This window comes from Gobio gobio (genome assembly GCF_949357685.1).
Source record: "Gobio gobio genome assembly, chromosome: 6".
Taxonomy (NCBI): domain Eukaryota; kingdom Metazoa; phylum Chordata; class Actinopteri; order Cypriniformes; family Gobionidae; genus Gobio; species Gobio gobio.
Window position 1 is genome coordinate 60,066,792 of NC_137102.1, and position 27,531 is coordinate 60,094,322.

Consider the following 27,531-nt stretch of genomic DNA (forward strand, 5'->3'; position numbering starts at 1 on the left):
TGATTCTTTTAATGAGAACTCTCTGTGCTGCAGGTCGTCAGAAAACAGTCTGATTTAACAGTATACCTGATAGGTTATATACTTTCCAAAAAAAGGAAAAACCTCAGAATTATTATCTATCTTAAATTTGTAAATACAATGTACTTTCTTAAATTTGTAATCCAACAATCCCCCCTTTGGGAGTTCTAATAACTCACATAATACAAATTTAAACCTTCATCAGTTAATTCTATAGCTTATGTTTTTTAGCATAAGCCCCATCTTCTAGTCATGTAACTTGGAAAAAAGTTACAGGCACATATCACTTTCTCTGTGTTGATTGTCTGTAGTGGCGAATGACATGCTGCCACAGAAACCAACATGCCACTACGGTCCGTGTAGTTCATTACGGGGAATATTCTTTTGTGGGTGGAACAGTCCTTGTGAGTCCTTTGTTGACCTTACAGGTTTCTGAACCATGAGGAATTATCTTCAGTCATCTGATGTAATTCTTCTGAAAGATCAAGAATGTCTTGTTGGATTTTGTTCAAGAGTCCTTGACCACCATGTTTGCGCATAAGTGAGTCCTTGAATGCAGCCATCTTCTTTGTTGGTGGTAGGGGAGAACCAGGGTGCACCTGCCATTGAATTGGCTGAGCAGGATGTTATATACAGACGTTCCTCCCATCATGTGCCACCCATAGGATTCCTGCTCCTACTGAAGGCAGGTGTGGCATGCAAACGTTCTTTCCAGCAAACAAGGTGTTTCTTGACATATTCATCAGCTCTGAGAATATGTTGTTTCTGGAGTCTACACTTTGTGCAATGTCCCTGATGAGTAGTAGCAAGGCAATCTTGATCATGTTGATGGAAGACTGAAGTTCCCGTAGATCATTCTCTGCGTTGTGTATTTTTTTTTTTCTTTTCTTCTTCTTGACAGTTGACTCTGTAGTGTGTCTAGTTGTCCTTCAGAGGTTGTGGCTTCATACGCAGGTGAGGATCGGTGCGTATGGGTCTAGTTGTCCTTCAGAGGTTGTGGCTTCATACACAGGTGAGGATCGGTGCGTATGGGTCTAGTTGTCCTTCAGAGGTTGTGGCTTCATACACAGGTGAGGATCGGTGCGTATGGGTCTAGTTGTCCTTCAGAGGTTGTGGCTTCATACGCAGGTGAGGATCGGTGCGTATGGGTCTAGTTGTCCTTCAGAGGTTGTGGCTTCATACACAGGTGAGGATCGGTGCGTATGGGTCTAGTTGTCCTTCAGAGGTTGTGGCTTCATACACAGGTGAGGATTGGTGCGTATGGGTCTAGTTGTCCTTCAGAGGTTGTGGCTTCATACACAGGTGAGGATTGGTGCGTATGGGTCTAGTTGTCCTTCAGAGGTTGTGGCTTCATACACAGGTGAGGATTGGTGCGTATGGGTCTAGTTGTCCTTCAGAGGTTGTGGCTTCATACACAGGTGAGGATTGGTGCGTATGGGTCTAGTTGTCCTTCAGAGGTTGTGGCTTCATACGCAGGTGAGGATCGGTGCGTATGGGTCTAGTTGTCCTTCAGAGGTTGTGGCCTCATACACAGGTGAGGATCGGTGCGTATGGGTCTAGTTGTCCTTCAGAGGTTGTGGCTTCATACACAGGTGAGGATTGGTGCGTATGGGTCTAGTTGTCCTTCAGAGGTTGTGGCTTCATACGCAGGTGAGGATTGGTGCGTATGGGTCTAGTTGTCCTTCAGAGGTTGTGGCTTCATACGCAGGTGAGGATCGGTGCGTATGGGTCTAGTTGTCCTTCAGAGGTTGTGGCTTCATACGCAGGTGAGGATTGGTGCGTATGGGTCTAGTTGTCCTTCAGAGGTTGTGGCTTCATACGCAGGTGAGGATCGGTGCGTATGGGTCTAGTTGTCCTTCAGAGGTTGTGGCTTCATACGCAGGTGAGGATCGGTGCGTATGGGTCTAGTTGTCCTTCAGAGGTTGTGGCTTCATACGCAGGTGAGGATCGGTGCGTATGGGTCTAGTTGTCCTTCAGAGGTTGTGGCTTCATACGCAGGTGAGGATCGGTGCGTATGGGTCTAGTTGTCCTTCAGAGGTTGTGGCTTCATACACAGGTGAGGATCGGTGCGTATGGGTCTAGTTGTCCTTCAGAGGTTGTGGCTTCATACGCAGGTGAGGATCGGTGCGTATGGGTCTAGTTGTCCTTCAGAGGTTGTGGCTTCATACGCAGGTGAGGATCGGTGCGTATGGGTCTAGTTGTCCTTCAGAGGTTGTGGCTTCATACGCAGGTGAGGATCGGTGCGTATGGGTCTAGTTGTCCTTCAGAGGTTGTGGCTTCATACACAGGTGAGGATCGGTGCGTATGGGTCTAGTTGTCCTTCAGAGGTTGTGGCCTCATACACAGGTGAGGATCGGTGCGTATGGGTCTAGTTGTCCTTCAGAGGTTGTGGCTTCATACGCAGGTGAGGATCGGTGCGTATGGGTCTAGTTGTCCTTCAGAGGTTGTGGCTTCATACACAGGTGAGGATTGGTGCGTATGGGTCTAGTTGTCCTTCAGAGGTTGTGGCTTCATACGCAGGTGAGGATCGGTGCGTATGGGTCTAGTTGTCCTTCAGAGGTTGTGGCTTCATACACAGGTGAGGATCGGTGTGTATGGGTCTAGTTGTCCTTCAGAGGTTGTGGCTTCATACGCAGGTGAGGATCGGTGTGTATGGGTCTAGTTGTCCTTCAGAGGTTGTGGCTTCATACGCAGGTGAGGATCGGTGCGTATGGGTCTAGTTGTCCTTCAGAGGTTGTGGCTTCATACGCAGGTGAGGATCGGTGCGTATGGGTCTAGTTGTCCTTCAGAGGTTGTGGCTTCATACGCAGGTGAGGATCGGTGCGTATGGGTCTAGTTGTCCTTCAGAGGTTGTGGCTTCATACGCAGGTGAGGATCGGTGCGTATGGGTCTAGTTGTCCTTCAGAGGTTGTGGCTTCATACGCAGGTGAGAAAGTGCGTGCGTATGGGTCTGGGGACAGCCTTCAAGTGGTATCTGCACAGATTAAGAACGAAAACTTGAGTTCTGAAGACGTCAGCGAGTTCACAGAAGTGGCGCTCTGCTTTATTAACACACTGACAGAGCAAGCCACACAAACAATAACTATAACGTCCTTCCCTAATCAGAAACCGTGGGTGGACAGTTCAATTCGCACTGCAGTTAACACGCGCACTATCGCGTACAATGCCGGTCTCCAAACGGGGGATATGAGGGAGTACAAAGCTTCATGTTACGCCCTCCGGCGCGCCGTTAAAGCCGCAAAACTCCGCTATAAAGACCGAGTGGAATCTCATTTCCAACTCAACGACTCCCGGCGGATGTGGCAGGGACTGAGGACCATCTGTGCTTTTGGAACTAAATCCTCTGCAGAGGTGAGAGCTGATCCGTTGCTGGTGAACGAGCTAAACTCTTTCTACGCTCGCTTTGATGGTAATCGCGGCAGCGCGACTCCGGCGAGTGACGCGTCAGAGAGAGTCCCTCAGAGCAGCAACGGTCACGTGATCTCTGTCTCGGAGGACGAGGTTCGGAGGGCACTCAAACGTGTGGATGTCAGGAAAGCTGCTGGGCCGGATGGTATTTCAGGTCGTGTTCTGCGGTCCTGTGCTGATCAGCTCGCAGGGCTCTTTACATCCATATTTAACGAGTCCCTTGCTACATCTGTTGTCCCCACCTCCTTCAAACGATCCTCTATCATCCCTGTACCTAAGATCAGTAAACCCTCTTGCCTAAATGACTATCGTCCAGTGGCTCTCACATCTTTAGTCATGAAGGTCTTTGAGAGACTCATTAAAAACAACATTTGCTCCTCCATTCCTGACACTTTGGACCCTCTTCAGTTTGCCTATCGTCCCAATAGATCGACTGAAGATGCCATCTCTCACGTCCTTCACTCCTGCCTCACTCACATCGACAGCAAAAGTGGGAACTATGTCAGGCTGCTATTTATTGACTATAGCTCAGCCTTTAACACCATAGTTCCCATTAAGCTAACACACAAACTCCTGGATCTAGGCCTGAATTCTTCTCTCTGCCTCTGGATTGAAGATTTCCTCACTGGCAGACCCCAGGCGGTGAGAGTAGGCCAGTTCACCTCCACCTCCATCACCCTGAGTGTTGGAGCTCCACAGGGCTGTGTGCTGAGTCCCCTGCTCTACTCTCTCTACACCCATGACTGTTTGTCCACACACAGCTCCACCTCGATCATCAAGTTTGCTGATGATACTGTTGTCCTGGGTCTCATCTCCAACAACAATGAGACGGCATACTTGGACGAAGTGGAGCAACTGACATCATGGTGCCAGGACAACTGTCTCTCTCTGAATGTTAACAAGACCAAAGAACTGATTGTGGACTTCAGGAAGAGACAGCATCGGTCATACTCCCCTCTCAGGATCAGCGGGACACCGGTAGAGAGAGTGAACAGCTTCAAATACCTGGGTGTGAACATCTCCGAGGATCTGACCTGGACTACACACATCCAGACACAGGTGAAAAAAGCCTGGCAAAGACTGTACCACCTGCGCCAGCTGAGGAAATTCAGGGTTTCACCAGCCATCCTGAAAACTTTCTATCGAGGGGCGATAGAAAGTGTCCTGACTCAGTGCATCACAACGTGGTACGGGAACAGCACCAGTCACGATTCCAAAGCCCTGCAAAGAGTGGTGCGCTTATCCGAGCGCATCTCAGGCTCAGCTCTCCCGTCTCTGCAGGACATCTACACCAAACGCTGCAGAGGTAGAGCTACTAAAATCATCAGAGACATTAATCACCCTGCAAACTCTCACTTCACCCTGCTGCCATCTGGTAAGCGCTTCCGTAGCCTGATGGCAAAGACTGAAAGACTCAGGAGGAGTTTCTTCCCCCAGGCCATCAGACTCCTGAACTCAGTCACGTGACTTCACTTCACCCCCGCACACACATAAACATCCAGTTTAAACATTAACATCCACATACTGCCATTGCACTGCACTTTACTTTCCTATTGTTACTGCGTAACAACCTGTAATAAACCTTGCACATTATACTTCTTTATATATACATATATATATATTTATGTTAACCACTTATTTCTAAGTCTACAGTTTATCTCACTTATCATACCCACTTATTTTTTTATATTTTTATATTTTTATTTTTATATTTTTATTTTTATCTTATTTCCTATTTTTATCTTTTACTTGATTTATTTATAATTCTACTTATGTTAATACTTTTTATTCTAATTTTATTCTATTTCTATTTTAATTTCTTGTAACTGTTATTTGCACTGTCCATGGAGCGGACCTGTTTACATTTCACTGCCAGTTGTATATTGTGTATATAACTGTGTATGTGACAAATAAGAAAAAAAAAAAAAAAAAAAAAAAAAAAAAGACAACAGAGCAGTATTTGTTCTAAAAGACAGCAAACATCAGGGTTGTCTCATCTGTTCAATCGGAGTCTGCTATTGTTGTTCCTTCTTTCCCTATTTGTTAATTCCTGTGACACCTAAAGAACAGTGAGGTAAGGATGGACTAGTGGATGGGGATGCCTACAAGGGAATCTTCGCCGCAGGTTTGGCCCCCGAAACTTATTGCATTCAGTTCTTTCCTGGGCTCCTCACTGGTCCGTGTCCTACCCTATCCCTGTTGGTGGGGGAACAACTTTACAGTGTGACACAACGCTCCAGGTTTTCCTTCCCTGACACAACACTGCAGCTGCTGTAATGTTACCTTCAATCACTTGAGCTGAACCATCAAAAAACAACTCCAATTCTGCATTCTCAATGGGAGTTTCTGCTATTTCGTTCGTAGTTGCGTATATATGCGTAACACAATCATGAGTCATTTCATCCTCTAACAAAACTTCAGTCATTGCAGACGTACATGAGGATGGGTTCGTGACTGGTGCACGCTGTAAAACAATGTTCGGGGCTGTGACGCTAAATTTCACTGAATCAACAGGCACATCAGATACTGATTGAATGGCTACATCTGTTTCAAAGAAAGCTTGCAAGTCAGGATAAACGTTATCAGTCTGACTAACTTCATTCACATCAGTTTTCTCTACAGCTTTGTTGAGGTTCAATTTCTTAGTCAAAGATGCTACTCTAGCAGGAAATCTCCTGCTGGAAAAACCTCAGAATTATTATCTATCTTAAATTTGTAAATACAATGTACTTTCTTAAATTTGTAATCCAACACTACATTATCAGTTGCTTTTGTCATGTTGATCAAAATGTATTATAATGGGTCTCTGTTGAATAGTCTCACCCCCCACAACAATTTAGGCATTATTTCATAGCATAAGTCTTGACATGCAAAATGGTTGAACAAGTTGTCATAATATGTCAACCATTTCTATACATTTCTGTTAGACGATCACATTTCTACTTTTGGTTTTCTTTTCTTTTTTCTTTGTGCTATGCAGTGCTGTTTTTACTTTCTGTATCGCAATGACACGGTCTGTCAATAAATTACAGTACAAACAGTAAAAGTGTAAATGTGAATCTTGTCCAGTCTCTTGCATTCAAACTCCCACATACACTAAGGTGTAACCTACAATTTACAATAATTGTCATTAAAACTTTAGACATAGTTTCCATCAGAACATCCCTCCAGAGTACAGTTATATTGACAACATGACTAAGCAATTTGACTGTGTTATTCATACACAATGACACAAGGGCTTGTCATTCTGATGGCACTGACATGTTCATTGACACAGATATTTACTTTTGAGAGATGAACTAAGGATTTTGAGCAAGAGACTGGCTTTTGCAGGTAATCCATGGTGTTTTGTTATTGCACGAATTGTTTTGAGAAATGCACTTGCTGTTTTGCAAATTGTGAGTTTGATTCGAGAAATGTACCAAAGCGACTGAGAAAAACTGTAAACAAACTCAGATTACCTTTTAAAAAGTATTAATTGTATAGTTCCTCAGTGTTGTATGAGTTTATTCCCACAGGTTGTTTTATTGTCAATTTAAATGTAACAGTTCTTCATCTTGTCTTCTTGTCTTGCTTCCCGCTGTGTGGATTCAGGCCATGGTAAGGATTTGTTTACTCTTTTGTTTTTTCAATCTGAGACTTTGTTGAGACGTGTGTGAGATGACTGTGTGTTTCTCTGTGTGTGTGTGTGTGTGTGTGTGTGTGTGTGTCCTGTGTTCAGTCTCTGGTGCAGAACTCCCGTAAGGCTGGCATCACGTCTGCTATGGCCTCTAGCACACTCAACAACGAGGAGCTGGTGAGTGATTCAGCTCCACCTGATGCACTGGTCAATCCTTTAACTGGACAGGCTCTGAGGCCCTGAGACCAAACCACTGGATGAGTGTTGTCAACTAAAACTATAAAACAAATCAGAATCAGAATCCTAAAAATACTCAAATTAAAATTGAAATAAAAATAAATTAAAGCTAAATAGAATTATTAAATTAAAATTAAACCTAAAAAAGCTTACATTTAGAAACTAACTGAACTAATACATATGTTTACATTGAAGTATTAAAACTAAAATGGAAATAAAATGTAATTAAACTTAAATAGAATTATTAGATAAACAAAATTAAAATTAAAAGCTTTAATTAGAAACTAACGGAAATAAATACATACATTTACATTAAAGTACTAAAACTACTAAAACTAAAATGGAAATAAAATCTAATTAAAGCTAAATAGAATTATTAATACTTTTTTTAAATACAATTATTATTAGAAAATATAATAAATAAGTTGAAGTTGAAGTACTGAGACTAAAATTGAAATAAAAATGAATTAAACCTAAATAGAATTATTAGATTACAAATTAAAAATTAAAAAAATTAGAAACTAACTGAAATTAATAAGCTAAGCACTAAAATGAATAAAACTTAAATTGAACTAAGAAATAATTCAAGCTAAATAGAGTTACCAGATTAAAAATTATAATAAAAATTATTTGATTAAAAACTTTTTTAAAAGTAAAAATGAAATTGAAATAAAAATAAATGAAAGATAAATAGAATTATTAGATTAAAAAATAAACTAAAACATCTTTACAAAATAACTGAATTAAATATGTCGAAGTTTAAGTACTAAAATTACTCAAATTGAGATAAAAAATAAATTAAAGCCAAATAGAATTATTAATAAAAAATGTAAATACAATTATTAAGTTGTTATTGAAGTAAAATTAATTAAACCTAAATAGAATTATTAGATTAAACATTTAAATACATTTTTTTAATTAGAAACTATTTGAAATTAATAAGTTAAGCACTAAAATGAATAAAACTTTAATTGAACTAAGAAATAATTAAAGCTAAATAGAATTAAAAATGAAAATAAACTTAATTCAGTTAGTTTCTAATCAAAGTTTTTTTTAAGTAAAACTAAAATTGAAATAAAAATTAATTAAATATAAATTGAAATATTAAAATTTACACCAAAAAATACTAAAACTTAAACTAACATTAAAGAGAATATTAAAATAAAAGCTAACTCAGACTATTAATAAATACAGTGATAGTAAAGTCGTCACCTTGATTTCTATAACGCTTTATTTAACACAGATTGTTTAAAGGCAGATTTACAGTGATAAACAGGAAAATGAAGTAAATAATTAGATTGAGCTGTGAGACTCTAGTGTGATAGATCAGCTGATGTCAGGTCAGTGTGTGTCCATCAGTGATGGCCAGTGTTGGGGAAAGTTACTTTGAAAAGTAATGCATTACAATATTGCGTTACTCCCTTAAAAAGTAACTAATTGAGTTACTTAGTTACTTTTTAAGAAAAGTAATGCGTTACGTTACTTTTGCGTTACTTTTCCTCTCCTGGGCTGGGCTTGTTTTTTTGTGTTGTTTTTTAATAGCAAAAAAAGTCCTTTTTTGTGCAAATGTAAAGACCTCTTCATACCAAAATTGAAATAATAGGCCTCAGGCTGAGGGAAAAATGTGCTGCCATTCTGGATAATGGAAGAATAGGACGCAGGAGAAAAAAGTTTTACCAATAAAAACAAAAAATCTAGTAATATTTGCTCATGGCTTAACTGAATCATCGAAGGTCAGCAGCAAGACATTATTCAATAAAGGTAGATAATGCATAAAAATATTTGTTTTATTTAACATTTATATATTTGAAGTTTGCATAGTACTCTGATTTTGCATTTGACTGATTTTATTCATTTTGAGGAGTACTGAATCTTTATTGTGCAAGTGAGATGAGTAAATGCTCACATTTAGTCTAGAACTACAATAACACACTTAGCACACACACACACACACCTCTGCACTTACTCTCGATTTTTCTCAACATGAGGGCAGGAGAGCTGTCAGTCAAATTAATGTGAAAAAGTAACTGGCGTTACTTTTTTGAAAAAGTAACTGAGATATTTTATTGTAAATTTGAAAAGTAATGCGTTACTTTACTAGTTACTTGAAAAAGTGATATTATTACGTAACTCAAGTTACTCGTAATGCGTTCCCCCAACACTGGTTATGGCCTGGTGTGATTGATCAGCTGATGTGAGGTCAGTGTGTGTCCATCAGTGATGGCCTGGTGTGATTGATCAGCTGATGTGAGGTCAGTGTGTGTCCATCAGTGATGGCCTGGTGTGATTGATCAGCTGATGTGAGGTCAGTGTGTGTCCATCAGTGATGGCCTGGTGTGATTGATCAGCTGATGTGAGGTCAGTGTGTGTCCATCAGTGATGGCCTGGTGTGATTGATCAGCTGATGTGAGGTCAGTGTGTGTCCATCAGTGATGGCCTGGTGTGATTGATCAGCTGATGTGAGGTCAGTGTGTGTCCATCAGTGATGGCCTGGTGTGATTGATCAGCTGATGTGAGGTCAGTGTGTGTCCATCAGTGATGGCCTGGTGTGATTGATCAGCTGATGTGAGGTCAGTGTGTGTCCATCAGTGATGGCCTGGTGTGATTGATCAGCTGATGTGAGGTCAGTGTGTGTCCATCAGTGATGGCCAGGTGTGATTGATCAGCTGATGTGAGGTCAGTGTGTGTCCATCAGTGATGGCCAGGTGTGATTGATCAGCTGATGTGAGGTCAGTGTGTGTCCGTCAGTGATGGCCTGGTGTGATTGATCAGCTGATGTGAGGTCAGTGTGTGTCCATCAGTGATGATCTAAGGCTGGTGTGATTGATCAGCTGATGTGAGGTCAGTGTGTGTCCATCAGTGATGATCTAAGGCTGGTGTGATTGTGCTCCTGCAGAAGAGTCATGTGTATAAGAAGACTCTGCAGGCTCTGATCTACCCCATCTCCTGCACCACCCCGCACAACTTCGAGGTGTGGACGGCCACCACCCCCACCTACTGCTACGAGTGTGAGGGTTTGCTGTGGGGCATCGCCCGCCAGGGCATGCGCTGCTCCGAGTGTGGGGTCAAATGTCACGACAAGTGCCAGGACCTGCTCAACGCCGACTGTCTGCAGAGTGAGACTCCAGTGCTAATGTGTTTCAGCTTCTGTTATTGTGCAATAGAGCGGTTCATATGAGGAGGAGGAGGAGAGAACTGAGACTGGCCCTGCTTTAACCCTTAACGGATTAGTTCACTTTTAAATAAACTTTTGCTGATCATTTACTCGCCCCAATGTCATCCAAGATGTCCATGTCTTTCTTTCTGCAGTCGAAAAGAAATGAAGGTTTTGGATGAAAACATTCCAGGATTGTTCTCCATATAATGGACTTCAATGGGCTCCAAACGGTTCAAATGACAGTTTCAGTGCAGCTTCAAAGGGCTTTAAACGACACCAGATGATGAATAAGGGTCTGATCTAGCCAAACCATCAGCTTCTGAGAGAAACCCAGCAGTATTTATGCTATTATTTTACCTCTTATCAGAGGAACGTGATCATCTCTGAGCTCCACCATAACTTCCGCTAAGTGAGGTCAAAATACGAGCCTGGTCATAGATATATCGACCGTAGATGCCTCATTCTACTGATCCGTGCTAATGAGGCATCTACGTATATATCTATAACCACACTCGTATTTTGACCTCACTTAGCGGAAGTTATGGCGGAGCTCAGAGATGATCACACTTGTCTGATAAGAGGTAAAATAATAGCATAAATACTGCTGGGTTTCTCTCAGAAACTGATGGTTTGGCTAGATCAGACCCTTATTCATCATCTGGTGTCGTTTAAAGCCCTTTGAAGCTGCACTGAAACTGTCATTTGAACCGTTTGGAGCCCATTGAAGTCCATTATATGGAGAACAATCCTGGAATGTTTTCATCCAAAACCTTCATTTCTTTTCGACTGCAGAAAGAAAGACATGGACATCTTGGATGACATTGGGGCGAGTAAATGATCAGCAAAAGTTTATTTAAAAGTGAACTAATCCTTTAACGGCCTTCGTTTGGGAATTACACTCGGGTTCTTTGGGGTCTCCAGGCAACAAAATATACTTTTGTAACAAAACAATTGTTTTTTTTTTTGGGACAAATGTAATTTTATTCTGTTTATTAATGTTTTACTCAACATCTGTGCAGGTTTTGGAGTATTTATAGGAATTTTAAAATTTATATAAATAAAATTAAACATATTTTTTTTATGGATTTTCACACAAAATCAGTTTTCTATGTAAAATTCACTTTATAAAAGACCCAAATTTTGAACTTTCATTCGTGGGGATAACATGGATCATTTGACATGGTTTAGTGTAAGATTTTTGCCCATCTTTTGGAAAATACAGTTTTAAAATACATTTAAAAATACCAGACTCTTTTCACAAGTATTTTTCAGTTGGATTCATATCTAAATGTTATGAAATCACAATTATAACAATTAAAATGAATTATTTTAGTCAAAGTTTAGCATTTTTTTTGTACTGAAAAAATATTTTTTTCAATGATGTTATATTACGATTACAATCAAACCTGAACAAGAGAAAAGTTAAGAGTTTATCATTTATTTCAAACTTCTGATTTCCTTATAATTCAGATTTAATCTACACTTCAGTTTTAAACAAAAATGAACACAAATGAACAGTTATATTACATATTGAGTAAAAAATACACAATATGAACATCAAAATGCAATGAACTGAACAGCAATAACAAATGTGTTCCTGTGTGTGTGTGTGTGTGTGTGTGTGTGTGTGTGTGTGTGTGTGTGTGTGTGTGTGAGCATGATCATTTTGCATTGTGGATGTTTTATGCATTGTTGGAAGTGTGCCACTTCATTTCTGTATGCGTGTTCTGTGTTGTTTCTGTTTTTGAGGATGAATTTTGTCCATTTTCTAAGCAGGTCTCCAGAGACCCCAAAGACCCCGAGTGTGACTTTTTTTGTCACACGAACATAAAAACAGATTTCAATCGAATGTATTTTTTATTTGTAGATCTAGAGTGTTGACAACCGTACAAAGTCTCATGCCATTTGGACAAGGGGGACTTTTAAAAAAAAATTTGAGCAAACGTCCTTTGGGGTCAGAAAAGACCCTGAAGACCCTAGAAGCACATGTTTTATGCTTTTTCGAATATTCCCTTTTATACAGTGTGTAATTGAGCTGATTGTGAATGTAAAAGGTCTGCTTTTCAGATCAGAGATCAGAGTAGACCAATCACAACAGACTGGGCCATCTGACCAATCAGAGCAGAGCAGCTCTCAGAGAGGCGGGGTTTAGAGAGACTGAATCTTCAAATGAACCGTTTCAGACACTGAGAGAAAAGAGCTGATGCGATATTATGAGAACATTAGGGTTTTTGACCTGTTGTTGGAGACTCAAAACAGCACAACAGGGGCACTTTAACCCTCATTTCTGACCCGAATTCTTTAAAATAAAACATTAAAAAAATCGTAGCTTCATCGGAATGGTCCGAAACTTGGTGACTTTATTGGTGCTTGGTATACGAACACCCAAAACAATTGGGGACAGGATTTGAAAAGTCTAAGTGGTCGTAAAAAAAATAGTCACACTTAGGACCTTCGGGTCAAAAATGACCCCCATAGGAAATGAATGGGAAATTGGCAAAAATATGAAAAAAAATTTGTGCATACAATCTACAAATCAGCCAGGATGCAGAAAAAAAGGACTCAACAGTGAAGATCTCTAAAACATCAAGAGTGCAAAACAGACAAAAAACTCTTACACACACACACAAAAACACAATTAGCTTTTGGAATGGCACGCGTTAATTTGTGTGTACGTTAGTTTTTGTGTGTATAAGTGTGTGTGTGTGAGAGTTTTTTTTGTCTGTTTTGCACTCTTGATGTTTTAGAGATTCACCCCTTCACTGTTGAGTCCTTCTTTCTGCATCCTGGCTGATTTGTAGATTGTATGCAGAAAAAAACGAATTTTCCATTCATTTCCTATGGGGGTCATTTTTGACCCGAAGGTCCTGAGTGTGACTATTTTTTTTTTACGATCACTTAGACTTTTCAAATCCTGTCCCCAATTTTGTTGGGTGTTCATCTACCAAGTACCAATAAAGTCACCAAGTTTCGGACCATTACGATGAAGCTACGATTTTTAACATGTTTTTATAAAACACAAGATCCACTATAGTGGTAAAAATGTGCTATTGCGTGATAAAAATGCTCAATGTGTCCACCGGATGGCACCGATCTCATAGAAAAAATTGCTTTCATGAGGCCTAGGCTTGACTCTAAAATGAAATACAGCTTTAATAAAAAAAAACAAAAACAAAAAAAATAATAATAATATATATATATATATATATATGTATATATATTAGGGCTGTCAAAAGATTAATTGCGATTAATCGCATCCAAAATAAAACTTTGTGTTTACATAATATATGTGTGTGTACTCTGTTAATTATTATTTATATATAATTACACACACAAGCATGTATATATTTAAGAAATATTTGCATGTTTATACTGTATATACATTTATATAATCTATAATATATATAAATATAAATGTTTTATATATAAAAATAATATTTTTTTCTTAAATATATACATGCTTGTGTGTGTTTTTATATATAAATAATAATTAACAGAGTACACACACATATATTATGTAAACACAAAGTTTTATTTTGGATGCGATTAATCGCGATTAATCTTTTGACAGCCCTAATATATATATATATAATTTTTTTAATTATATTCAATGGGAAAAATGGGTCAGAATTATTGCATAAATATTAATTATAAATCATAAAATTATCTCAAAACACCAAAAAACAAAACAAAAATAATATTTAATTGATTTAACTCAAATCTTTTTTATCTTAATCCCGCCCTCCGAAGGTCCTGAGTGTGACCCATAAATGCAGAACCCCAGAGGGTTAAGAGTGTGTAGTTCCACAGACTGCAGGAAATAGAAGTGCTGTCCGTGGTTTGGAGCTGATGTTGTGTATGTGTCCGTCAGGAGCCGCTGAGAAGAGCTCGAAGCACGGCGCTGAGGACCGGACGCAGAACATCATCATGGTCCTGAAGGACCGAATGAAGATCCGGGAGCGCAACAAGCCGGAGATCTTCGAGCTGATCCAGGAAGTGTTCGACATTCCCAAGGCGAGCCACGGGACGCAGATGAAGCAAATCAAGCAGAGCGTTCTGGACGGGACGTCGAAGTGGTCGGCCAAAATCAGCATCACAGGTCAACAAATGATTCAAAAAGAATATTTTTAGGGCTGTCAAAAGATTAATCGCGATTAATCGCATCCAAAATAAAAGTTTGTGTTTACATAATATATGTGCGTGTACTCTGTTCATTATTATTTATATATAAATACACACACAAGCATGTTTATATTTAAGAAAAAAATATTATTTTTATATATAAAACATTTATATTTATATATATTATAGACTATTTAAATGTATATACATGCAAATATTTCTTAAATATATACATGAATGTGTGTGTATTTATATATACATAATAATGAACAGAGTACACACACATATATTATGTAAACACAAACTTTTATTTTGGATGCGATTAATCGCGATTAATCTTTTGACAGCCCTATTGGAGACGTAACCTAGAAAACAATTTAATTTACATTTATTTAGTAAATTTACAATTTACATTTCAAACATACATTATTTTACCATTACCATTGATCACAAACTATAAAATGATACAAGCAATTATACAAAATTATTAAATAAATTCAAATTTCAGGGTTATAAAAGGATGACACGCTAGCGTTTTTGTTGTCCCTAACCTCTGACATGAATAAGTGCAAGAAGAGTGTTTTGAAAACGTTGGGAAATGATTCGCTTTCAGTGCTGTAACATGCATCTCGACGACATTGCGATTGCGATTTAACATGCGATTATTATTATTATTATTTTTTTTACAAATGAAAAGTGTGCATATAACATTTTGTGTTTATATATTAATATGGCTAATAATAATTATTATGATTAGATTGCTTAATAAAAATAAGAAATATTACTATTATAATAACATTTTCATTATTAAAATTTTAAAATAGCATTTAAGAATAAATATAACAGTATAATAATAATTATAATTATATTTTACTTATAAACTTATTTTACAAAAATAAATGATGGGTTACCTGTTAGTATGCAGACAGCCTACGACTAAAAATCATTAGAAAGTTCTAAGGATTTATTATAAAAAATATATATTATAAAAATCTGTGCTTTTTATCTGTGAAATCAATTTCTTAAAGTCTATGTCTTTAATATGAAATATGAGCCTCTTATGCATCCACTGTGGGGATTAAAACTCCTGTACATTGAAGAAAAACATGGATTGTCAAACTTTTGGGTAGAAAATAAGAAGAAATACTTCTAAATAAATGTATAATTCATACTGGAGGCCAGAGGGCGCCCTCGAGCAAAAACTCCACAGACGCCTCAGAAGAAGTAATCATTTGTTTTCAGGAAATCCCTTCCCTATGGGAACTCCTTAAAGTGAAGCTATTGCTGTAGCTGAATAAAGAGAAGATAGAAACACTTAGACTGATTAAACATGAAGATAATACTTCTGTGATATGATGTACTGAGTTCTTCAAGCCTTCTCTGGTATTTTCATAATAATAAAGTGTTCAGTGCTGATGGACGTTCTGTGATAAGAAGACACATCAGCTCGACTGACGATATGAAGTGAGTTAAAACCTGTTATTAAACGTATTTTGTTGGACATGTTAATGAACGCTTCGCATTACTAGTTTGTGAAGATGTTTGACACATGTTGCTTTTTTAAACGCACATTATGATAAGCGACTCAAACTCGCAGTGCTTTCAGACGGAGCAGCGTTTACTGATCACAGATCAGCTCTTCACTGACACGCTGGGCATTTATTTATTTCATTAAAATCACAGCCTTTGCGCTTTCATAATCGCACATAAGCCAAATCACGATTGCGGTTCGATTTCGATTAATCGTGTGGTAAAACTGTGACCTGCAGTCAGACTTCTCTGTGCATTTGACAGAAGACTTTCTGGTCTTTGAGCTACAGGATGAAATGTAATAGTGTGTGTGCAGTGGCCTGTAAAGGCGATGTTGTGTGTGTGTCAGTGGTGTGTGCTCAGGGTCTTCAGGCCAAGGATAAGACGGGCTCCAGTGACCCCTATGTCACCGTCCAGGTGGGCAAAACCAAGAAGAGAACCAAGACCATCTACGGCAATCTCAATCCCATCTGGGACGAGAGCTTTCACTTGTGAGTGTGTGTGATGCATCGCCATCGGTTCAGCTTCATGCATCATATGCTATCAGAAATAAACTTGAGATTCTTAAACATGTAAAACTGGTCTATCTATCAGTGCATGATATTCTGAGAGAAAAATAATCAGTGATTTTGCTATTATAGTTTTTGTTAATATTTTAAATTACATTTTTTATTATTTTGTTGTGAGTTTGTCATTTTTATTATTTTTTTCTATATAGTTTTTATTACATTTTATTTTTTTATTTTAGTACTTCAACTTAATGAAAAATGAGAAATGTTTCTTAAAAATTAATAATTAATCCATAAGCGGATGTTATTCTGAAGGAAAAGATTCTTGTGTTTTAATCTGTTTATTTAGAATAATTGATTTTGCTATTATAGTTTTTGTTCATATTTTAAATTACATTTTTGATTTTAAAGTTTTTGTAATTTTGTTGTGAGTTTGTCATTTTTATTATTTTTTTCTATTTAATTTTTATTAAGTTTTATTTTAGTACTTCAACTTGAACTAAACGAAAATGTACGGAGCCCCTAAAGGGACGTGGTGGTGGAAAAAAATTAGGATGGGAGTATATATTTTTTTCCCAAATCGTTTGCGTTCCCTCGCAAAACTTTTGCGTTCCCCCAAGAAACTTTGCGTTCCCTCGCAAAGATATTTGCGTTCCCTCGCAAAAGTTTTGCGTTCCCTCGCAAAGATATTTGCGTTCCCTCGCAAAAGTTTTGCGTTCCCTCGCAAAGATGTTTGCGTTCCCTCGCAAAAGTTTTGCGTTCCCTCGCAAAGATATTTGCGTTCCCTCGCAAAGATGTTTGCGTTCCCTCGCAAAAGTTTTGCGTTCCCTCGCAAAGATGTTTGCGTTCCCTCGCTAAAGTTTTGCGTTCCCTCGCAAAGATATTTGCGTTCCCTCGCAAAAGTTTTGCGTTCCCTCGCAAAAGTTTTGCGTTCCCTCGCAAAGATATTTGCGTTCCCTCGCAAAGATATTTGCGTTCCCTCGCAAAAGTTTTGCGTTCCCTCGCAAAGATGTTTGCGTTCCCTCGCAAAAGTTTTGCGTTCCCTCGCAAAGATGTTTGCGTTCCCTCGCAAAAGTTTTGCGTTCCCTCGCAAAGATGTTTGCGTTCCCTCGCAAAAGTTTTGCGTTCCCTCGCAAAGATATTTGCGTTCCCTCGCAAAAGTTTTGCTTTCCCTCGCAAAAGTTTTGCGTTCCCTCGCAAAGATATTTGCGTTCCCTCGCAAAGATATTTGCGTTCCCTCGCAAAAGTTTTGCGTTCCCTCGCAAGGATGTTTGCGTTCCCTCGCAAAAGTTTTGCGTTCCCTCGCAAAAGTTTTGCGTTCCCTCGCAAAGATGTTTGCGTTCCCTCGCAAAAGTTTTGCGTTCCCTCGCAAAGATATTTGCGTTCCCTCGCAAAGATAGATGTCCCACGGGCCGTTTCAAACAGCTCAGTAGGCTACGTTTACAATATTGTATCCATGGAGCGGTATTGTTAAATATCTATAAATTTCCTGTGTCCTATCTCAAGCTACTCTACTGTCAGCTCAAACTTTTGTCAAAAAAAAACAAAACAAAAAAACATTATATATATATATATATATATATATATATATATATATATATATATATATATATATATATATATATATATATATATATATATATATATATATATATACATATATATATATATATATAATAGAAAAGGGACCGGCCCCCGGGTATGTCCACAACATCGAATCCGGCCCCCTTTAAAAAAAGTTTGGACACCCCTGCTTTAGGGGCTCCGTAGTTCAGTGCGTGTTATTCTATGGGGGAAAAAATTGTATTTTAAGCTATTTTATTTTAGCATCATTGATATACTATTAGAGTTTATATTATTATAGTTATACATTTTATTTTGTTTTAGTTTTAATTTTAAAGTTTTATGTTTTGTCATTTTATTAGATTTTCTTTTTTTGTTAATATCATTTTTATACTGTTATCATTTTTTTGTTAATGTTATGAATTAGATTAAAAAAATTATATTGCCCGTTTAAAATTTAATTTAGTTTTATTTTTTTGTCTTTTTAAATTTTTTGTTTTTTAGTTTATTTAATTTGAGTTATTTTAATACTTAAACTAAAAGGAAATTAATATATTTTTTCTTAAATTAAAAATTAGTCTTATGAGCGAGTATTATTCCAAAGGGACAAAATGGTGTATTTTTAGCATCATTGATTATATTATTATAGTTGTTGTTAATATTTTGAATTAGATTGTATTTTTGTATTTTCTGTTTTCATTTAAATTTAAATTTTTGTCAATTTTAAGTGTGCTTTTTGACATTTTAATAGATTTTAAAAAATGTATGTAGTTTTTATTTTAAGTTTTAGTTTATTTATTTTGAGTTATTTTAGTAGATAAAATGAAGCCCTGGTTTTAATTGTATCCCCTGTTCCTGTGGTGTGCAGTGAATGTCATAACTCTTCCGACCGGATAAAGGTGCGCGTCTGGGATGAGGATGATGATATCAAGTCTCGTGTGAAGCAGCGGTTCAAGCGGGAGTCGGACGACTTTCTGGGACAGACCATCATTGAAGTGAGAACGCTCAGTGGAGAAATGGACGTCTGGTACAACCTCGGTGTGTCAAAGGGATTGCATGCTTATATCAGATCTCTAATGTGATCATCTCTCATGTCTCATATGATCTTGAGGGAATTATTAGACTCTCTCTCTCTCTGAACAGACAAGCGTACGGATAAATCTGCCGTTTCCGGAGCGATCCGCATGCACATCAGTGTGGAGATCAAAGGGGAGGAGACTGTGGCTCCATACCACGTTCAGTACACCTGCCTGCATGAGGTACATGCACATATCCATATTGTATTTAGATATAGCACATGTTTTTGATGCAATCCACTGCATTGATAAGAAACACACTTTACACCAAGTGGATTTCAGATTATGTTGAATATATATTTTCAATCATATACGCCACATTACAGTAAAACATGTTATGAAGGCTGTTTCATGAAGCTATTTTTATCTGTTCTGTGTTAAGTGCTTTGTCGGTTGTTTTCTTTTTGCTCCTCCCACTTTGAAATCTCATTGGGCCACAATGACACCGCATATTGTAGTGTAAAAATCATATACGTTCTGATTGTCTGCCATTTTACTCAGAATATTTCTCACTTTTGTTGAGGTAAGAATTATGCTGGAAACCAGTGCTATTTTAGTAAAACTTAATCAATGTAAAACTAAATCAGTGTAAAAGTGAATCAGTGTAAAAGTGAATCAGGGTAAAACTAAATCGATGTAAAACTGAATCGGTGTAAAACCAAACTGGTGTAAAACTGAATTGGTGTAAAACTGAATCAGGTGTAAAACGTAAAACTGAATTAGGTGTAAAACTGAATCGGTGCAAAACTAAATCAATGTAAAACTGAATCGGGTGTAAAACTGAATCGGGTGTAAAACTGAATTGGTGTAAAACTGAATTGGTGTAAAACTGAATCGGTGCAAAACTAAATCAATGTAAAACTGAATCAGGTGTAAAACTGAATCAGTGCAAAACTAAATCAATGTAAAACTGAATCAGGTGTAAAACTGAATTGGTGTAAAACTGAATCGGTGCAAAACTAAATCAGTGTAAAACTGAATTGGTGTAAAACTGAATCGGTGCAAAACTAAATCAGTGTAAAACTGAATCAGGTGTAAAACTGAATCGGGTGTAAAACTGAATCGGGTGTAAAACTGAATCAGGTGTAAAACTGAATCGGTGCAAAACTAAATCAGTGTAAAACTGAATCAGGTGTAAAACTGAATCGGTGCAAAACTAAATCAGTGTAAAACTGAATCAGGTGTAAAACTGAATCGGTGCAAAACTAAATCAGTGTAAAACTGAATCAGGTGTAAAACTGAATCGGGTGTAAAACTGAATCGGTGCAAAACTAAATCAATGTAAAACTGAATCAGGAGTAAAACTGAATCGGGTGTAAAACTGAATCGGGTGTAAAACTGAATCAGCTGTAAAACTGAATCAGGTGTAAAACTGAATCGGTGCAAAACTAAATCAGTGTAAAACTTAATCAGGTGTAAAACAGAATCGGGTGTAAAACTGAATCGGTGCAAAACTAAATCAGTGTAAAACTGAATCAGGTGTAAAACTGAATCGGGTGTAAAACTGAATCGGTGCAAAACTAAATCAATGTAAAACTGAATCAGGAGTAAAACTGAATCGGGTGTAAAACTGAATCGGTGCAAAACTAAATCAATGTAAAACTGAATCAGGTATAAAACTGAATCGGGTGTAAAACTGAATCAGATGTAAAACTGAATCAATGTAAAACTGAATCGGGTGTAAAACTGAATCAGTGCAAAACTAAATCAATGTTAAACTGAATCGGGTGTAAAACGGAATCGGGTGTAAAACGGAATTGGTGTAAAACTGAATCAGGTGTAAAACTGAATAAGGTGTAAAACTGAATTGTGTCAAACTAAATCAATGTAAAACTGAATCAGGTGTAAAACTGAATCTGTGTAAAACTGAATCAGGTGTAAAACTGAATCTGTGGTAAAACTGAATTGGTGTAAAACTGAATCGGTGCAAAACGAAATCAATGTAAAACTGAATCAGGTGTAAAACTGAATCTGTGTTAAACTGAATTGGTGTAAAACTGAATCAGGTGTAAAACGTAAAACTGAATTAGGTGTAAAACTGAATTGGGTGAAAAAATTTATTGGGTGTAAAACTGAATTGGTGTAAAACTGAATCGGTGCAAAACTAAATCAATGTAAAACTGAATCAGGTGTAAAACTGAATCGGTGTAAAACTGAATCGGTGCAAAACTAAATCAATGTAAAACTGAATCAGGAGTAAAACTGAATCGGGTGTAAAACTGAATCGGGTGTAAAACTGAATCAGGTGCAAAACGTAAAATTGAATTAGGTGTAAAACTGAATTGGGTGAAAAAATTAATTGGGTGTGAAACTGAATTGGTGTAAAACTGAATCGGTGCAAAACTAAATCAATGTAAAACTGAATCAGGTGTAAAACTGAATCGGTGTAAAACTGAATCGGTGCAAAACTAAATCAATGTAAAACTGAATCAGGAGTAAAACTGAATCAGGAGTAAAACTGAATCGGGTGTAAAACTGAATCGGTGCAAAACTAAATCAATGTAAAACTGAATCAGGAGTAAAACTGAATCGGGTGTAAAACTGAATCGGTGCAAAACTAAATCGATGTAAAACTGAATCGGGTGTAAAACTGAATCGGGTGTAAAACTGAATCAGCTGTAAAACTGAATCAGGTGTAAAACTGAATCGGTGCAAAACTAAATCAGTGTAAAACTTAATCAGGTGTAAAACTGAATCGGGTGTAAAACTGAATCGGTGCAAAACTAAATCAGTGTAAAACTGAATCAGGTGTAAAACTGAATCGGGTGTAAAACTGAATCGGTGCAAAACTAAATCAATGTAAAACTGAATCAGGAGTAAAACTGAATCGGGTGTAAAACTGAATCGGTGCAAAACTAAATCAATGTAAAACTGAATCAGGTATAAAACTGAATCGGGTGTAAAACTGAATCAGATGTAAAACTGAATCAATGTAAAACTGAATCGGGTGTAAAACTGAATCAGTGCAAAACTAAATCAATGTTAAACTGAATCGGGTGTAAAACGGAATCGGGTGTAAAACGGAATTGGTGTAAAACTGAATCAGGTGTAAAACTGAATAAGGTGTAAAACTGAATTGTGTCAAACTAAATCAATGTAAAACTGAATCAGGTGTAAAACTGAATCTGTGTAAAACTGAATCAGGTGTAAAACTGAATCTGTGGTAAAACTGAATTGGTGTAAAACTGAATCGGTGCAAAACGAAATCAATGTAAAATTGAATCAGGTGTAAAACTGAATCTGTGTAAAACTGAATTGGTGTAAAACTGAATCAGGTGTAAAACGTAAAACTGAATTAGGTGTAAAACTGAATTGGGTGAAAAAATGTATTGGGTGTAAAACTGAATTGGTGTAAAACTGAATCGGTGCAAAACTAAATCAATGTAAAACTGAATCAGGTGTAAAACTGAATCGGTGTAAAACTGAATCGGTGCAAAACTAAATCAATGTAAAACTGAATCAGGAGTAAAACTGAATCGGGTGTAAAACTGAATCGGGTGTAAAACTGAATCAGGTGCAAAACGTAAAATTGAATTAGGTGTAAAACTGAATTGGGTGAAAAAATTAATTGGGTGTGAAACTGAATTGGTGTAAAACTGAATCGGTGCAAAACTAAATCAATGTAAAACTGAATCAGGTGTAAAACTGAATCGGTGTAAAACTGAATCGGTGCAAAACTAAATCAATGTAAAACTGAATCAGGAGTAAAACTGAATCGGGTGTAAAACTGAATCGGTGCAAAACTAAATCAATGTAAAACTGAATCAGGAGTAAAACTGAATCGGGTGTAAAACTGAATCGGTGCAAAACTAAATCGATGTAAAACTGAATCAGGTGTAAAAATGAATCGGGTGTAAAACTGAATCGGGTGTAAAACTGAATTGGTGTAAAACTGAATCGGGTGTAAAACTGAATTGGTGTAAAACTGAATCGGGTGTAAAACTGAATCAGGTATAAAACTGAATCGGGTGTAAAACTGAATCAGATGTAAAACTGAATCAATGTAAAACTGAATCGGGTGTAAAACTGAATCAGTGCAAAACTAAATCAATGTTAAACTGAATCGGGTGTAAAACGGAATCGGGTGTAAAACTGAATTGGTGTAAAACTGAATCGGGTGTAAAACTGAATCAGGTATAAAACTGAATCGGGTGTAAAACTGAATCAGGTGTAAAACTGAATCGGTGCAAAACTAAATCAGTGTAAAACTTAATCAGGTGTAAAACTGAATCGGGTGTAAAACTGAATCGGTGCAAAACTAAATCAGTGTAAAACTGAATCAGGTGTAAAACTGAATCGGGTGTAAAACTGAATCGGTGCAAAACTAAATCAATGTAAAACTGAATCAGGAGTAAAACTGAATCGGGTGTAAAACTGAATCGGTGCAAAACTAAATCAATGTAAAACTGAATCAGGTATAAAACTGAATCGGGTGTAAAACTGAATCAGATGTAAAACTGAATCAATGTAAAACTGAATCGGGTGTAAAACTGAATCAGTGCAAAACTAAATCAATGTTAAACTGAATCGGGTGTAAAACGGAATCGGGTGTAAAACGGAATTGGTGTAAAACTGAATCAGGTGTAAAACTGAATAAGGTGTAAAACTGAATTGTGTCAAACTAAATCAATGTAAAACTGAATCAGGTGTAAAACTGAATCTGTGTAAAACTGAATCAGGTGTAAAACTGAATCTGTGGTAAAACTGAATTGGTGTAAAACTGAATCGGTGCAAAACGAAATCAATGTAAAACTGAATCAGGTGTAAAACTGAATCTGTGTAAAACTGAATTGGTGTAAAACTGAATCAGGTGTAAAACGTAAAACTGAATTAGGTGTAAAACTGAATTGGGTGAAAAAATGTATTGGGTGTAAAACTGAATTGGTGTAAAACTGAATCGGTGCAAAACTAAATCAATGTAAAACTGAATCAGGTGTAAAACTGAATCGGTGTAAAACTGAATCGGTGCAAAACTAAATCAATGTAAAACTGAATCAGGAGTAAAACTGAATCGGGTGTAAAACTGAATCGGGTGTAAAACTGAATCAGGTGCAAAACGTAAAATTGAATTAGGTGTAAAACTGAATTGGGTGAAAAAATTAATTGGGTGTGAAACTGAATTGGTGTAAAACTGAATCGGTGCAAAACTAAATCAATGTAAAACTGAATCAGGTGTAAAACTGAATCGGTGTAAAACTGAATCGGTGCAAAACTAAATCAATGTAAAACTGAATCAGGAGTAAAACTGAATCGGGTGTAAAACTGAATCGGTGCAAAACTAAATCAATGTAAAACTGAATCAGGAGTAAAACTGAATCGGGTGTAAAACTGAATCGGTGCAAAACTAAATCGATGTAAAACTGAATCAGGTGTAAAAATGAATCGGGTGTAAAACTGAATCGGGTGTAAAACTGAATTGGTGTAAAACTGAATCGGGTGTAAAACTGAATTGGTGTAAAACTGAATCGGGTGTAAAATTTAATTGGTGTAAAACTGAATCGGTGCAAAACTAAATCAATGTAAAACTGAATTAGGTGTAAAACTGAATCAGGTGTAAAACTGAATCTGTGTAAAACTGAATTGGTGTAAAACTGAATCAGGTGTAAAACGTAAAACTGAATTAGGTGTAAAACTGAATTGGGCGTAAAACTGAATCAGGTGAAAAAATTAATTGGGTGTAAAACTGAATTGGTGTAAAACTGAATCAGTGTAAAACTAAATCAGGTGTAAAACTGAATCGGTGCAAAACTAAATCAATGTAAAACTGAATCAGGTGTAAAACTGAATCAGTGTAAAACTGAATCGGTGCACAACTAAATCAATGTAAAACTGAATCGGGTGTAAAACTGAATCGGTGCAAAACTAAATCAATGTAAAACTGAATCAGGTGTAAAACTGAATCGGTGTAAAACTGAATCGGTGCACAACTAAATCAATGTAAAACTGAATCTGGTGTAAAACTGAATCTGGTGTAAAACTGAATCAGTGCAAAACTAAATCAATGTAAAACTGAATCAGGTGTAAAACTGAATTGGTGTGAAACTGAATCGGTGCAAAACTCAATCGATTTAAAACTGAATTGGGTGAAAAAATTATTTGGGTGTAAAACTGAATCGGAAACTGAATTGGTGTAAAACTGAATCGGAAACTGAATCGGGTGTAAAACTGAATCAGTGTAAGGCGCGTCCCTCCATCTTCAGCAATAATCGGTGACTGATTTCTCAACCCGTTTTGCTTTGCAGCACATCTTCCACTACACCACAGAAAAGCAGAACAGCGGCGTGGTGAAGATCCCCGACGCCAAAGGGGACGACGCCTGGAAAGTGTACTATGAAGAGACGGCGCAGGAGATCGTGGATGAGTTCGCCATGAGATATGGAGTGGAGTCGATCTACCAGGCCATGACGTAAGCAGACCGAACCAATGAATGACTCCAGGATTACACTCAAGGGAATGCATGAAAGAGCTCCTCAAAAATGCAAATTGAACATTTTCCATGAGTAGGGATCAAAATAGTGTGAAACTCTTTTTTCCAGCATGGGGATGGGGAAAGTTTTGCGTTCTCCTGAGAAACTGCATTCATTGTTGTCAGTGTAAATGTCAGTGACCTTGTGCTTTGTGTTTGTTTTCAGGCATTTTGCGTGTCTGTCGTCGAAGTACATGTGTCCCGGTGTCCCTGCGGTCATGAGCACACTGCTGGCCAACATCAACGCCTATTATGCCCACACCACACAGTCCTCCAACAACGTCTCCGCCTCCGACCGCTTCGCTGCGTCCAACTTCGGGGTCAGTTCACATTTCAACCAAATAAACACTCATTTAGCTCATGCATATGCATAAAACATTGGATAGCCAGAGGTGGATACAAAAACTATTAGTAATAGTTGATTTTTTTCATTAGAAATGAATACTTTTATTGAACAAGGACACATTAAATTGAACAAAAGTGACAGGAAAGACATTTATTAATGTTACAAAAGATTTCTATTTAAAATAAATGCTGTTCTTATGAACTTTCTGTTCATCAAAGAATCCACAATGTTTAAACAAAAATATGAACTGTTTTCAACACTGATAATAGTCAGTAATTCTTGATCATCAGATCCTCATATGAGAATGATTTTGAAGGATCATGTGACTCTGAAGACTGGAGTAATGAGGATGAATTCAGCTTTGATAACAGGAAATAATTACACTTTACTATATATTCACATGAAAACTGAATCTGTGTAAAACTGAATGGGTGCAAAACTGAATCAGTGTGAAACTGAATCGGTGTAAAACTGAATCGGTGTGAAACTGAATCGGGTGTAAAACTGAATCGGTGTGAAACTGAATCGGTGTAAAACTGAATCGGTGTGAAACTGAATCGGGTGTAAAACTGAATCAGTGTAAAACTGAATCGGTGCAAAAACTGAATCGGTGCAAAAACTGAATCGGTACAAAAACTGAATTGGTGTAAAACTGAATTGGTGTAAAACTGAAAGGGTGTAAAACTGAATCGGTACAAAAACTGAATCGGTGCAAAAACTGAATCGGTACAAAAACTGAATTGATGTAAAACTGAATTGGTGTAAAACTAAATCCGTGTAAAACTGAAACGGTGTAAAACTGAATTGATGTAAAACTGAATTGTTGCAAAACTGAATCAGTGTGAAACTGAATCGGTGTAAAACTGAATCAGTGTGAAACTGATTCGGTGTAAAACTGAATCGGTGTGAAACTGAATCGGTGTAAAACTGAATCAGTGTGAAACTGAATTGGTGTAAAACTGAATCGGTGTAAAACTGAATCGGTGCAAAAACTGAATCGGTGCAAAAACTGAATCGGTACAAAAACTGAGTTGGTGTAAAACTAAATCCGTGTAAAACTGAAACGGTACAAAAACTGAATTGATGTAAAACTGAATTGGTGTAAAACTGAAACGGTGTAAAACTGAATTGATGTAAAACTGAATTGGTGTAAAACTGAAACGGTGTAAAACTGAATTGATGAAAAACTGAATTGGTGCAAAACTGAATCAGTGTGAAACTGAATCGGTGTAAAACTGAATCAGTGTGAAACTGAATCGGGTGTAAAACTGAATCAGTGTGAAACTGAATCGGTGTGAAACTGAATCGGGTGTAAAACTGAATCAGTGTAAAACGGAATCAGTGTGAAACTGAATCGGTGTAAAACTGAATCAGTGTGAAACTGAATCGGTGTAAAACTGAATCGGTGTGAAACTGAATGGGTGCAAAACTGAATCAGTGTGAAACTGAATCGGTGTAAAACTGAATCAGTGTGAAACTG

The 27,531-nt window shown here is 37.3% G+C and overlaps 1 protein-coding gene across 1 annotated transcript in view; it reads left to right on the forward strand.

Moving 5' to 3' along the window:
• The window catches only part of LOC307128602 (protein unc-13 homolog A), a gene marked incomplete at its 5' end in the record, with an annotated part of 138,826 nt that overhangs the window by 55,936 nt on the left and 55,359 nt on the right, over positions 1-27,531 (forward strand). Inside the window, 8 exons of the mRNA XM_079820516.1 lie at positions 7,148-7,222; positions 10,179-10,398; positions 14,311-14,538; positions 16,441-16,582; positions 19,032-19,201; positions 19,307-19,422; positions 25,482-25,645; positions 25,872-26,025. Coding sequence (XP_079676642.1) covers positions 7,148-7,222; positions 10,179-10,398; positions 14,311-14,538; positions 16,441-16,582; positions 19,032-19,201; positions 19,307-19,422; positions 25,482-25,645; positions 25,872-26,025 — 1,269 coding nt within the window. The remainder of the gene's footprint in view (positions 1-7,147; positions 7,223-10,178; positions 10,399-14,310; positions 14,539-16,440; positions 16,583-19,031; positions 19,202-19,306; positions 19,423-25,481; positions 25,646-25,871; positions 26,026-27,531) is intronic.